The sequence below is a fragment of the Topomyia yanbarensis genome, chromosome 1, assembly GCF_030247195.1.
Source record: "Topomyia yanbarensis strain Yona2022 chromosome 1, ASM3024719v1, whole genome shotgun sequence".
In the NCBI taxonomy this organism is placed as follows: Eukaryota; Metazoa; Arthropoda; class Insecta; order Diptera; family Culicidae; genus Topomyia; species Topomyia yanbarensis.
Window position 1 is genome coordinate 2,842,288 of NC_080670.1, and position 15,262 is coordinate 2,857,549.

Below are 15,262 nucleotides of genomic sequence, written 5' to 3' on the forward strand. Positions count from 1 at the left end.
ATATTAAAATATTAAAATATTAAAATATTAAAATATTAAAATATTAAAATATTAAAATATTAGAATATTAAAATATTAAAATATTAAAATATAAAAATATATGTACGACATACTTATCAGCTTCTTGTTAGCAGAATATAGTGGTGTCCTTTGAGTGAGAATTTCAATGTTAGGGATAGGGAAAATCGGCTGTTTGGGATCAACCGAGACTCAAAAGAAATTGGGAAATCATGTCAATAACGTTTTGCATTCAGAAAGTCGTCATCAGTCAAAACCATCGGGAAGAGTTTGGTAAATATCTTTCGCATCGTCAAATTTTCGGTGATAACGGTTTTTTTTATTCGTTTATTTGACAGAACTAATTGTTCTCGAAGCTGACAGATGGCAGTTTGATTGTCTTATGTGCATAGCGTAGTCTATGCATAGGGGTTACTGTGTTCCATAGTGACATTGTATACTCGGAGTCAGATCGTGCAGTCGTTCCTCTACTGTACCATCCTCTACATAGACAGGGAAATTGTCCTTAATGTTGTCTTGTTTAACAAACTTCCTGTAAATGCTTTTAAAAACATGATTTTTATACACAACGTACAAACGATAATTTTTTATCTAAATTTCGGTTTGGCTTTATTCAAAATATCGATTCATGGTAATAACTTTTGAACATGATTTCGGACATATGGCCCCAGAATTGCCACCATTTTTCAATAAAAAATCTGGCAGTTCAACTAAAAAATGTCTGGCAAAATCTGGTACTTGATAGCGACCTCAAAGTCATCGAAATTTGGTATACATTTTAGTTTTCATAGAACCTGTATCAATAGATTTTTGTAAAATTTGGGACAGTATTACCCAAATTTCCAAAATATGTGTGTAGCAGCTTCTAAAACTTAAAAATCTGGCAGAATGAGAGGTTTGTCCTTTTGTCTGGAAGCTGCCAGAAACATCCTGGAAAAAAGCTCCAAATCCGCGTTTACAACCAGAAGACCTTAGAAATGGACTATGTCGGTGGACACAACTTTGCATTAAAAAACGGTCTTCGGGTTGCAATTCCTGCTCCAGCTGGATTTTGTATGGGATAAGCTTAAGCCGTTTTATAGAAAATTTTCATGTGGTAGACGAAGAGAGGTTCAATTGTTGTGCACCGACAACTGTGCAGGGTTTTCCGTCACACTCTCGTTTAACCACATTCCGTACATGTTGGAACTGAACCACGACATCTCGATCCACATAATAAAATATATTTATTATTTAACTGTTTTCACCGTTGGAAGCAGACTGGGTGATAATGGATTTGATCTGCAAGCATGCGCATACTTAACCGACTGTCAACATTCAGTACGCTGACGTCGCTTTTTGAGGTCGACGGGCACCCAATATGGGGTTGATCCATCAGACCAGTTTGTACGGTGTAAGATTCGTCTACCGTCTAGGTTTACATTTGCCGAAAATTATAGTTCATAGTTTTTTTAATCGCTAAAAATTAGGTCAAAACATATACTTCATGGTTCGTTCATAATGATTGTGTATAAATCACTAAGAAATATCATTTAACAGTTTTATTTTCTCGATTGGAAACTTAGCTTTTAAATAACAAAAATAACAGCGAAATAATGACGATGAATTGGATACACAATACAAAAACGATTGTTTCGAAAAATAATAAAAGATGAATATTGAAAATTTATATTATATTGATGTTGCACGCACTACTTCCATGTTTCGCTTTGATTGTGATTGCGAAATTTCATTCAATATTCGAATTGAAACTATTTTGGCGTCAAAATGATCGGTCAATGGAATGGGCTTTGAACGGTAGTTTGCGACACTGAAAACTCCATCAAACCTAATCAAATTCTCGCAGGCGACTGACGCTTGACGTTGTTTGAAGGCTTGAAGGGGATCTCGATATTTTTCATACAAGTCCTTTTTCAATCGTAACATATTCCACTACTCTATATCGCAAAATGTCTATTTTAATGAGTTCAACGCAGTATCAGGTCGTGCTGCGTGCCTCAATTTTTTCTTACCCGCTATACACAGGAATGTCAATTCTAACATTGTCACTTTTAGCAACATGTATTAGATTGTCATATAAAATGAAACATTCTGCATGGACTAATATGTTGAACAATATCAGTACTGAGTGGCTTATATGATGGAACTGGATAAAGGCGGCTTCCGAAAGCATAAGAAATTTCTACATTGTCAGTGAATTTTCCATCTTACGAATTGAGGGTCGAATACGACAAAACTCGAAGTCCGCGAAGCTCAACGTTTTGCTGACCACCAGAGCTATAAGAAATCAAAGCTCTTTTTTTAATCCTGAGGAAAATGTTTTCAAATGTTGAAACATCGAATATTGAAGACCATTCGAATATTTTAAATTTTATATTAACACCATCACGGTTCTTTGAAGTGGAAAGCAGACTAATGCATGTTGCTTTAGTTTCAAAGTGAGAATTGCAAATTAAAACTATGATGGAACCACTGAACGGTTTCGTTCATTGCATAGATGGGAGAACTCCAAGCCCCGGTCCTTGTTAGGTTATGAGAAAGAGATTAAATGTTTGGCGAGTTTTTAAACATTTCCCTATTAAGTTCTATTAGTAATTGATTGCAATGGTAAATATTAGCTGTTGGAATACGTTTTTTCAAGATATGCCATCACCGTTACCCACAATCTCCAAATAGGACGATTTTTATTTGAACAGGGTCATGAATATATAATGCTCGGTTCATCAATCACAGCCAATTTAGCATACAGACGAGAAGCCAGATCCTGTCAAAAAAAAGATAAATCTACCGTCTTGATGAACTAATAGCACTGGATAATATTAACATCTGGCTGTCTTTGATCCATTTACGATGAACGATTTGCAACATTTGCTACGTGAACAAACTGCTTGCCAAATCATATCTTATTTACTGAAGTTTTGAGTCAGCTTTGTCACAACATCCTGCAAAGCTGGCTTGAAACAAAAAGGCACCCGAGATAAACCCAAAATGGATTTCAAATGTTTTATCACTCTCTAGGACAGTCTGTATATATGTACTACAAACACCATTTTTCCTGACATATCTGCCTTATACTAACACCGGCAATGGAATGCAAATGGTAGCGAACGACGCTCACTACTCGATAACGTACACACACATACATACACTGACCGCTGGTAGCGCTAACCCCACGGTGATGGGAATAGGAAATATTACCACCAAAGCAATAGATTACTAGCATTAGACTAAACTCATCCCGTAGCTAAACAAATGAATAGACCACTGGAACTAATAACACGTTCTTTCCCCCTCCGTACACTTTCAGGTCCCGCCGGTCGCAGCCTGGTTGAGATTCAGCACCTGTCCGGTGCCAACATTCAGATCTCCAAGAAGGGTATCTTTGCACCGGGCACTCGCAACCGCATCGTCACCATTACCGGTGCTCCGAATGCCATTAACGTTGCTCACTACCTGATCGAGCAGCGGATCCAGGAGGAGGAAGCAAAACGGGCCATCCAAACGAGTACGGGAGCGGTTGGCAAAACCGGCCCGACCGTGGCCGCCGTTACACAGTAAACAGACCTACATGCAGAAACAAAAAAAAACATACACACGTACATCAGGACATGTACACGCGCATTCTACACACATCCAGACAGCCCCAAACCGTTTAAAGCATGTGTGTGTGTGATTGTATTGGTTAGGTATGTAACAACCGGAAAATTTAGAAAGGAAAGAGAACGCATATGAAATAATAATTATATTTCAAGTAATTGTTATTTTAGTAGGTAATTAAAGATTGAGAAGGAAAACTTTTAACTAAGTTTAGAGGAAAAGGAGGAAAACAACTAAACAATATATGATAGATAAGTGAGGAACACATACACACACATTATAGTCAGAAACGAAATACAGACATCATAGCAACCTCACATCTAAGCGAATAGATAAGTCCACGCGTTACACTGTTGTACGGGATACAGCTCCGCACCATCGTACTAACTTTTTGTTTCCATTTATATCTGCTCATTCAGTTATTTTTTTTTTTTTTTTTGGAGTTCATTTACAATTTTTCTGTTTAGCTCTGTTTTTATTTCGCTTAATTTAAGAGATGTTTTTATTTAAGTGTTCATATTTCATATTATGGGCCAGGCCTAAAGATTTTTTAGCTGTTAGCAAAATTGATTGCGTAAACCGCGAAAAGCATATACATCTTAGATAGTACGTTTTTTCGATTTCTGTGCGGGTAGAACTTGACTAGGAATAAAAGTGCCCTGTACAATATAAGCACACACATATACGCAGACAAGCAGGATTGAATTTGGTTTTCATTTCCTAGTTTGATCGTCTCATTTTGTCGTTAGTAGTGTCCCAGCAAAGCATTGTTGAATGTTAGCACACAAACATACACATACATAAATAAACACCCACACAATCACACAGCGGAAGCTTGCAATGTTGATATACAAAAAAAAAACCATTGCGGAGATGTGCATATATACATGTTGAAACGCAGTCATAGTATGTAAAGAAAAAGGTAGTAGAAAAGTAGGTAATTGCGAAAGGGTAAAATTTAACCATTTTTACTAGTTAACGGTTAATTTAGTGGACCTAAAGAGAAACATTATATTTAACCTATGAAGCGAAAGATTTTAAATTCTTCCTCCTTTCGTTTTTATAATTGTAACAAACGAAGATTTGTTCAAACAATTGTTGATATCCATTTTTTTTCTTTTATATATTTTAATAATCCACTACATGAAACAAAAAAGGAACATGTGCAAAGCTATAACTTTAACTTGTTTTAGTGTTTAAATGCATCTGTTATTCTTAAACCAAAAAGACGTTTATTCTTCTTAAACCATTTTACAGTTGCTAGTTTTAAAAACAACACACACACACATACATCCGCTAGATTACAGCATAAACACCACACGCTATCTAATCTCTATTATAATTTCTCCGTTCGTGAACTATTTATAGCAAACCACATCACTCGATGGAAAAAATGGAACACATACATTACATGCACATTTATCGCAGCACACACACACAAACTCACATCAGTTACCGAAAGTTATACGTCACATGCTACGCAGACAGACAAACGCGTCTACTAGCAAGCAAACGCGTTCGTTTGAAATTTGTTGTCATCAGTTTACAGGGTTGTTATGGGGAGCGTCTCGTGTGATTCTCAGTTCAAGTGTCACTCTAAAGTAAGATTCCGTTTTGAATAGCAATATGTGTTCAACCAGCGAATTACGACTGTACTCTCAATTAAAATTTTTGATACTTTGGCCATCGCTTATTTTATAGATAAGCTTTTGAGAAACTGTGGTAATTTAATTGCAATCTATTTGAGTTTGTGTGAAGCCATAATAAGCCAACAACTAGAAAAAAAACATGAATAACCACTTACTGCGGCTGTTGAATAGTTTTTGGAGTAATAGAAAGCAAATGAGCAAGTTCTATAATTTCTTTTCACTTCTTTCGATGGAATAATTAAGAGTATGCCGTAGGATAGTGTGTTGGAGCCCTTATTGGTTATATTTTACGTCAATAACATCAGCAGGTGTTTAGACGCATGAAAAATTGTTTGTAGATAACTCCATATTGTATTGGTCTGGCGACAAAATTGAGTAAGCTGTGGCTAAAGTAAATGAAGATTTGAAAGCTACCTGAAATCAAAAAAGAAATGGATGGTCATCACGAAAACGAAGCTGTAACCCGCAGGTACCTAGTCCTATTCGCAGTCACAACACACCTTTATACCTCGCGGCGAACATCGTTATCACATGTCACTAATTTTCCAAGATATTTAATGTAGTCCACAAACTCGTACCGTACCTCAGTCAACTTGGAACCAACATAGTTTGATCTGTTTCGTTCTCTACCAGGTAGCATGTACTTTGTCTTGCCAGTTTGTAGTTATTCCCTTCAAAAATCATGAAAAGACCTCTTCCACTGCTCTGCGATCGACTCCAATGACGTTGATGTCGTTGTATTCTTTATTGTATGAGATGGGACTTGAACATTGTAAAGACCAGATGAAATTATTATTATTATTCCTACACGGATTTTCGATCGAACACTTTTCATCTTGTTCCGTACAAGTGTTCATCACATTTTTAGAACGCCACTCCCAGTCTTTTTGAAGACCAACTTCACGTTCGATGGGCCTAAGTTGAGGGCAGTTTGTTAGATTGACATCTTTCTCGGCGAAATCTATACCCTTCCGAGTTATTTTGGTATCCTGCTCCGACGATAAAAATCAGCAAAAATAGAGGACTGCTTCAAAATAAGACAGAAATAAAAAAGGGCCACGATTTCTGAAATTTCAACGGGTGCTTCTCATACAAAGGAAGCAACCACTCCAGCGGACGCTGGGATGGATATATCTCCGCATTTTCAGTACCAGTATTGTGAAAATTTTGCCATAATTTCCATACTTGAATCAATCTGTCCAAATCGCTTACATCGAAACCCTGCAACGTCAGTGTAATATTGTGGACCTGCAGGATTTGTGAGGCCTCCTACACATAGGTCTCGTCCCCCATCTAAATGCATGCATCGGGCTACCGAAAATCTCGCGAATACAATATCCACTTTGTTTGGTGATTGTACGCTTTTTATAGGCCCTCGGGTTTTTTCGTTTCTTGATACGTTGAATCAGTCCAACGCCAGTTCCCACTTTATTAGTCAAATCACGTATCGACATTGATTTATTCTTCCTAATTAGAGATATCACTTTCTAGCGTCCGGGTTTTTTTGCAACATCTGGCAGTCCATCCAAAGAATAGTGTTCTCCAAAGTTGTTAATGGTGCATTCAATGTTCACGTGATGAATTCCAAAACGTCATCTGGCTTTTCACTTAGTTATGTTTCAAAACCTTAATTTTCATGTAATTTTCAAAGTGCGACAGTTTGGAAATAGAGAAACCGTAAAAAGGTAAACAAGTGAACGATGTAATTCAAACGCACAGCCTACGGTCAGATGGATCAACTATGATCTTAGCCTGTCATTCTGACACCACAAAGGAAAAAAACGCACAGCTTGCTGTGATACAGTCCTTATATAGAAAATTGGCACAGCTGTTAAGTTCATCAGCATTAAATACATACAAGTCTTTATTATTCAAGAAAATGGGCAAATTCCAAATGCTAGCCATTCAATTGGTACGACGGAATCGATCACGTAAATGTACCCGTTGGACGGAGTTGATCTACAAACGGGTGGTCGAAATTGACATCAACGAAGTTGACAGATTGTTGTAAATTATAAGTTCATTTCGTACGAATGGTGCGAAAGGATAACGCTTCCAGCCACGGTGATAAGGACTGCACTGAATGATGCTCAGATCGGACGATGAATGTCGCTGGAGGGCGACCAGTTACTTGTCAGAAGAATTTGAAGAAGGAAGTAGAGTAACTCGGTTGTGGAATTGGAAAATGAGAAAACAATGTTTTATTAAATTAATTATCTACTTTAATTCTAGATTTCAAGAAACGTAAACGAATTTTTTTCACAAGTATGCACAGCAAAGGAGTGGTAAGGGGCAATGGAGCTGACGGCTGTTGTTGAAGAATTATAAGGACAATACCAAGCTTGTAGGAAGATTATGTTCGATGTTTAGTTGAATGAGCATTCCAAAAGTGCCCAGAAAATATATTATTTGTATGAATGCGAATCGTTCGAATTCTTTGTCCTGCTTTAATCGTACTTTTTGCCAGGAACGCGTTCAGCAGGTGTCAAGCAATGACAGAGAGAGAGAGTAAAATTGATATGGAAGTAGAAGTACCGTCAGTGCAGAATACCAATAAAACATTCATAATCGATCGTTTTGATAAAACTGTTACAATCTGAAAGGAAATACGTTTCCGCTTTTCGATATTGGGCTGCAGATGAATGGCGATTTATGTTTCGATAACAACAGATCTCTATCACCATTAGTTTTTTTGCTGCGAAGCATTTCAAATCACAATTGAATCGGTAACCGAATTTGAAACGCACAATCCAACAGTCGAAATAATTTCATTGGAATAAACCTTCGCTCTTGAAATACGAAAAAATAACAAGTAACTGGCGAAATAGCTCTTTCTGGCACTGACAAATATTCATAGTTGAAAAACTAACCGATCTTTCGGCTCAACATCATGACAGTTTTGTCTTTTTCGCTTGAGGCCGAAGATGGCTAAGTTTTGAACCTAACTGCTATCGAATCGTTTGTTTACGAAGCCAGTTTCGAACTTAGGTTATGCGAATCTAACCTAACCTGAAATATACTTACAATTCGCTTACACCACCACCGTTCTGGGAAAACCAAACTCAGTTCCATTGAAAACATTGTTTATAAGCAACTAAGCTGGGTTTGTTTTCAGGTTCCCAAGCGAAAAAGACATTAGTGAACTGCATCAGATGGCGGCCTTGTCAAAAAATAGGATCCTTTTTCGGGCGTTTTCATTCAGCGTCCACTTCGGTACTCTATTTTTGCTTCCAAGTTCATCCTCTACCGATTCGTTGCAGTCTAACATCAGTTCTTAAATGTTCAAAATTGGTTGGCTAAAATTGACGAATATCAACTTCATTTCACGTCAACGCAATACTTCAATCGGATAATTAGCACCATTGGATTTTTGCCATGAATCCCGGCTCTTGTGACTAATAGTTTCCATTTGCCGCGTGAACTACAAACATAGCTGTGGTAACTTCCCTGACCGTATGTCCATCCTAGAGACCACACATAGGTCCTTCTTCAACTTTCTGTGCGATCGATCGTTATTTTATGTTGTTTTTTCGTTCTCAGTTGTTGGGAAAGTGTCATAAATAGAAATGATAACAAACGGCTTGCTTTGATCAGATAACGTCGCCAGATTCAATCATGTTCAAATATTGCAAATCGTCCAGAGGAATCGTTGGGTAGTCAAAGATAATTATTTGATAAGTTAATTGTATAGAACCGCCATATGTGATGATTATTTTTAGACCGATAGGTAATGTATACCTTTGGTTCGATTTTCGTAATGTAAAAGAAGTACTACAACTTTACTCATTGGATAAATTTAATCAAAAGGGCACAAAGGATGTAAAAATGACACATTTAATCATGTCGTCTAGAAGTTGCTTAGAGGTCCCATGTAAAATTCAGAGAGTGGGATGGCTTAGAATGAACTTAATTTTTATCCGATCTTTTGATTACTTCGGTTGATCAAAAGATTGGGAAAACACCAATCGCAGAAAATGGAGTTAACTCAATTATAGAGTCCAACAAATCTTCCTAAATCGATGTAATATTCGGATTCTCGTTTTAAGAATTCGTTCCAAATTTTTGACTTCCTGTGATTTTTCATACTTTGAGAAATTTTGTGTGATACATCTTAGACGTAAATACGTCGATTCGATGCATAAATCATTCACTATCAAAAGACTTGAATGAATCGATCAATTTGCGTTAAACTACTCGAAATCTTAAAGACGTTAGCGGATATTGAACCCGCGCTCCCGTAGCAACCCTGCAACTTATAAAACAAAACATACTTTTTTCTTTCCCAACACAGTTCAACAATTAAAAAAAAACTATAGACAATTACCATTAAACGTTAATAATCTAGTTTACGTTACGCGATAAAAGCAAATAAAAATACACAACAGTGATGTGAGAGAGAACACCCAAACAGAAACGCTCTGTGTTCGTGTAAAGTTGTTAGCCAAAATAAAGAGTATAAGCAAAGGAACGAATTAAATGGAAAATATACGGGATTAAAAAAAAGATTACCAACAGAAAAAAAAATTATCAAACTTGCAATTATTTTAGTTTTTAGTATCATTCATCTATCGCATCGCCGCAAATAGTTTTCCTGTTTAATGATCCGTCGAACAGAATTGCCCTTTTGTGTGTGTTTTAGGGGACATGTCAGGGACAAAACCGATCCGGTCAGTGAGAGCATTTGTAATCTCGGTTTATTCAGTTCAGACTACCATTGTAAGATCAGGCAAGAATCACACAACACACAATAAAAAGAAAAATACGCGAGGAAAAAACATAGATGATAGATGATAAGAGAATATTTTTAGGAGATAGTTCAACTTAAAGTTTGTTTCGGGATGAGTTATAGGAGATATAATACAAAAAGGAGACAGATGAAAACAATTCCGGAAGCCTACTTGCAACACAGATAGTACAATGTTACCAACATTACTAGGACGCTGAACATGTTCAGACCATTCAGCGTAGGGGAAAATTCTTTAGATCAATTCCCTTTGCCATTCGTTTCTGAGGTTGAGTTCTGTACCCATCGTAATCCTCATTAATCATTTTGACTACTAACCGACAAAACGTCGAAGCATACCGAAGCAGTTGTTGAAGCTGGAATCAACCGACCGTTCAATACGCTTGGTGGGTAAGTTAAGTTGGTGAATTGCCATCCGAAATAGAAATATATATATATGATAACAGTTCTAGCTTTAGGTACACAGACAAAGTTACATATGTATAGGCAGTGAATCCAGAGGCATACTAAAGAATCCCCTCCCTTTGCAGAAACACAGTGACAAACCATAGTAGTGAAATAAAATGAAAAAAAAACTGTTTGTATTCAAATTGAAAAAAAAAACGTTGTGATGGTAGACAATTCTATTGCTGTTATTCGTTGGAGTATGAAGTACATACCATAGAGTTAGAAAACAGCAGAAAATAGCTGAATTTCTTAAAAGGGAAGAGTACTTGCGAATATAAAATAAAAACAATCATTTTAATTTTAAAAGCAAAACTAATGAAACGATTGGACTAGCATCTCGTTTGAGTCATAAATATCCTTCTAATTCTGTTCAATTTTGTTTCCCAAAATCCCATCAGCTTCCAGAGGTTGACGAATTTTTTTTGTGTGTGGATATTTTCATTTTCTTTTCGGAAATATTGGAATGTGGCTATGACTAATAAAAACAAACTAGTGCTTAGTTTGTGTTATAATTTCTTTCGAATTTTTTGTATTTTTTCTCCTAAACTGCAGTTATTCGCCAGCTTCCAGAAGGTTGATAACATGCTCTTTCATATGAATGTTTTCGGATACATTGGATACGGCTGAAACCTGAAATTAAAAAGAAAAGCTTAGGTTATTGTTTTACTTTCAAATTTATGGAAATTAAAGTACCTATACATGTAGTAATAAAGTCAAACAAAACAAACAAGTCATTCATTACAAACAAAAGAAAAACTATTTAAACAACTATGCATGCATAACCATTACACAGAACAGAATTAGGCCATTTTATAAATTTTATCCCATAACGAGAGAATTAAATTAAATAAACTACGTGTGCGAATCCAGTCTAAGAGAAAAAAAAACAAAATGTTATTTCAACAAAGAGCAAAGTCTAGTATCTCACTTTCAACTGTCCCGTTTTCTCCAGCGGTCGAGCCCGACTTGAAGCAAAAGTACTCGCAAAATCGCCTGGAGCGATCAAGGAACATCGGCCATATTACCAGCAACAGAAATGCAAACAATGGGGAAATTATATCACGGAAAATCTAGAAGTAATGTCAAATCAAACTAGCATGATGAGAGTTATGACAAACTGCATTTGCAGGCAGAAAACTGTATTTTTATAGAATGACTAACACGCCGAATTCGTTTATCAAAAAACCACTTTAAACTCTTTGTATCCCTCTTTATAAGAACCAGTAAGCAGCAACAATAAAAAAAGCAAAATTCTTATAACTATTTATATTCGTGAGACGGGAGTGGAACAATGGTACATGAGAAATTATTTTTAAAATCAAGATATCAACGTGCGAAAGGTCGCGCGCTTCATCCAGCCAAGTCAACCCGCTTGTCCCATACTTATCTCATTGTTCTTCGACACCCATGTCACAGTTTGCTTAGTCAGAGCGGGGAAGTCAAGAAAAAGCTATTATTAAAACATAGACAATACCTAGCGGAAGCATAAATATTCCCTAAACTCGGCTTATCCGGACTCGATGCAGTTAATTTCCCCCTGAACGCACGTTTTTGAGTAGGCGAGATCAGTCTCGGAATTTATAGTTCCTTCAAGGAGTTAAACAACGTTGCATTCTGTTGTTCTACTGTAGGCGAAAACGTAAATTTTTAACAGTGCACCACTTTGCAAGCGAACCTGGGGAATCCACTCTCGGATAAATAGTGAAAATATTGTAATAAACGAAACAAACTTGCACTATCTTCTCGAACAGTTAATTAAACCAATTAAAAAACTCTTCCTGTCATCCCTTTCATGTTGTTTTTTAATCATTATATCGAATTAAATATATTAAAACAAAAACAGTAAACAAATAGATAGTGTGAAAATGTTTTTAGGAATGGGAAGTAAAGTGTTGTTTATCTTAGAAATAAAACAAATACAGACGAAATCAGTTAGACAAGAAATGTAAAAAAAAAATCAAATTTTTAGCATGCTGCAACAAAGATTCATAGAAATGCGAATGAAAAATCTTACTTATAAGTGAAAAAACAAAAAAAGAATAATTACTAGAAATAATCATAACACTTTAAACAGTTACCGTTCAGAACCCTTTCAAAATACAACAGTAAAGTAATAAAATCACCAGCTCATTTGTTTTCCTTCACAGCTCATCACATCCATTCTGCTCATATAACCTCCTTCAGAACACCAGCTCACATCGTTTCTAGCTTCATTGCAATTGCTCACGACATTCCATTCGTTTTCCGTTGGGTTCACCTCCTCTCATTCTCGTGCCAAAACGCACGCAGCACTCACATCGATTTAAACTTAGCATCTGTGGCTCTCATATATCTTAGTTTTTCTCGTATTTCATCTCGTTAAATTTGTAACACCAACACCGTGTATCGCCCACCCTGAATCACCTGTCGTTCTAGCTGGCACATTCACACACAAACTCACAACCAAACAGTTAGACAAAAACACGTTGCAAATGTAATACTGGAAAAAATCTCGACAAACATATGATTACGGCCTAAAAGCCAACTGTCAAAATCCACTTTGAATGGAAATTCCAGACAAACCGTTACGCGCCAATCACAGATGTTTATAGTAACCAAAAGAGAAAAGTTTTCTCTTTCATTAACCGTATTGAACTGTGTTCGGCTAGTAACGGTTTGTTCGGAATTTCCATTCAAAGTGGATTTTGACAGTTGGCTTTTAGGCCGTAATCATATGTTTGTCGAGAAATCAACTAATTTACTAACAAAACAAAGCAAACCGCACTTCTGGAAGTCAGCATTAACTACCCAATTCAGCACACTTACATACCTAACTAACAAAGCAGCACGGAAAAATTGGACGCCCGTGACAAGAGAAACAACAAAGTAGAGGAGAGCGAAAAAATATGTCTAACAAATAAAAAGAAATTCGATCCGTCAACAGCAAATAAAAACAAACAATTCATATTTATACATTACAAATCAGACATATTTAGGCGGGCGGGCTATTCACGGTTACAGAGAAGAGACTAAGAAAAAGAGTATAAAAAAGAAATAAATCGCACTCGAGGCGCTGGGAAATTAGTTCAATTACAATTAAATTTAAAGTTATAATCGTAAAAGATGACAAAACAAAACGAAACAAAAAAAAACCTAAAGCCGAATGCAGGCCGAAAAGTCGAAGAAAAAGAAGAAACACAAAAACTGATTATTAACTAGTAAAACTAGACTAACAGAAACAAAAAAAAAATTCGGTGTGGTTGGAAGTCGACGAAGGTGCAGCAAACGACTACTCGGAGCGGGGGGAAAAATTCAGCCAAGCTGAAACCGGACATGGTAGGAAATGAGATGACGGAACTGATGCGGGGATGGGGAAATAAATAAACAAAAATCGAGCTAACGATGTCGACAAATGCGGATATGGCGTGGAAAACTTTGTTAAATAATGTTTAATATTTAAATATCAAAAAAATAAAAATAAAAATTATATTGAAAAATAAAAAAATATCAACATATGGCTTTTGTGTGTTAGAAAGTCTACGAGTTGGTGACTTTTTTCATTTGAAGGTGAGTATGATTTCTATTTTAATCCGATTAATTTATTGCTTAATAAAGTATTAATCAGTTAATAAATCTACGGGTTGTTTTATGATGACACACGCCTTATCACAAATAGCATCTTCTGTATCACTGAAACGAAGACCATGGTATTATATCTAGGGGCAGATCACTTGTGATGCATTTTTAAAAGCCAGCGAAATTAAATGCATTTGTTTCCATCACATCATCCATTCCAACACAAAATGTATTTTGTGTTGCGTGCAATGTATTTTGCGTTGCGTGTAAGACGTCAAAACCCTATCAAAAAACTTGCCCTACATTCAACAAAACGTCGAACAACGTGGATCAACGTAGGATGCTTGTTGAACAAAAATTTCTGCGAGGGAGTGCCAAGTTGACACAAAAATGGAAATTAAATGCATTTTTTTCTAATTTGATGCAAATTTGTTATACATTCCTAGAGTGATCTGCCCCTAGTATTATATACTATATTAGAAGTTCAAATTAAAAAGCCTGGTCCAGTGAATTTTAATAGACAATATACCATACTTAACTTGAATATAATTGCTATCACTTGTACCATATCCATTTCGACATAGAGACATGATATTTCATACTATTTCATGGTAGTACAATAGTAATTTTTACTATGTTTCCATTTTCATCCAATAGTCAGAATTACCATAATCATAATTGTTTTGAAAATTACTAGCAAGTTAAAATTACTATTGGTGTTTACCATGTTATAGTAATACTATAGTATATACGGTACATCAGTATTTTTAAATGAAATAATTTAATTCACGGAATTCAGTTTTGTCATAATAATATTATGTACTTACCAATATATAACCGGGGGTCGGCTCGCACACTTTCATCATTACGTTCGCTTTAATTTGCATTGATTTCTAAAAAATCGCTTTTGGGAAAAAAAAATTAAATCTCGACAAACATATGATTAGGGCCTAAAAGCCAACTGTCAAAATCCACTTTGAATGGAAATTCCGGACAAACCGTTCCACGCCAATCACAGATGTTGGTAGTAAACGAAAGAGAAAAGTTTTCTCTTTCATAAACTGTTCTGAACTGTGTTCGACTAGTAACGGTTTGTCTGGAATTTCCATTCAAAGTGGATTTTGACAGTTGGCTTTTAGGCCGTAATCATATGTTTGTCGAGAAATATTGTATCTTATATACTTTTATTGAATATTGTATCTATCATAGAGATAAAAGTACATTGTCGTTCTTTTCAGTGTAGTATTTGGCG

The 15,262-nt window shown here is 36.0% G+C and overlaps 1 protein-coding gene across 13 annotated transcripts in view; it reads left to right on the plus strand.

Moving 5' to 3' along the window:
* Positions 1-13,951, plus strand: part of LOC131676606 (RNA-binding protein Pasilla) — a 134,717-nt gene extending 120,766 nt beyond the window's left edge. For 12 of the 13 annotated variants that reach the window (XM_058955761.1, XM_058955754.1, XM_058955758.1 and 9 more), the window contains one exon: positions 3,326-13,951. In XM_058955761.1, coding sequence (XP_058811744.1) covers positions 3,326-3,576 — 251 coding nt within the window. In that variant the 3' untranslated portion in view covers positions 3,577-13,951. The remainder of the gene's footprint in view (positions 1-3,325) is intronic. The other variant, XR_009303208.1, reaches the window with a different exon arrangement.
* Positions 13,952-15,262: the final 1,311 nt, after the last annotated feature.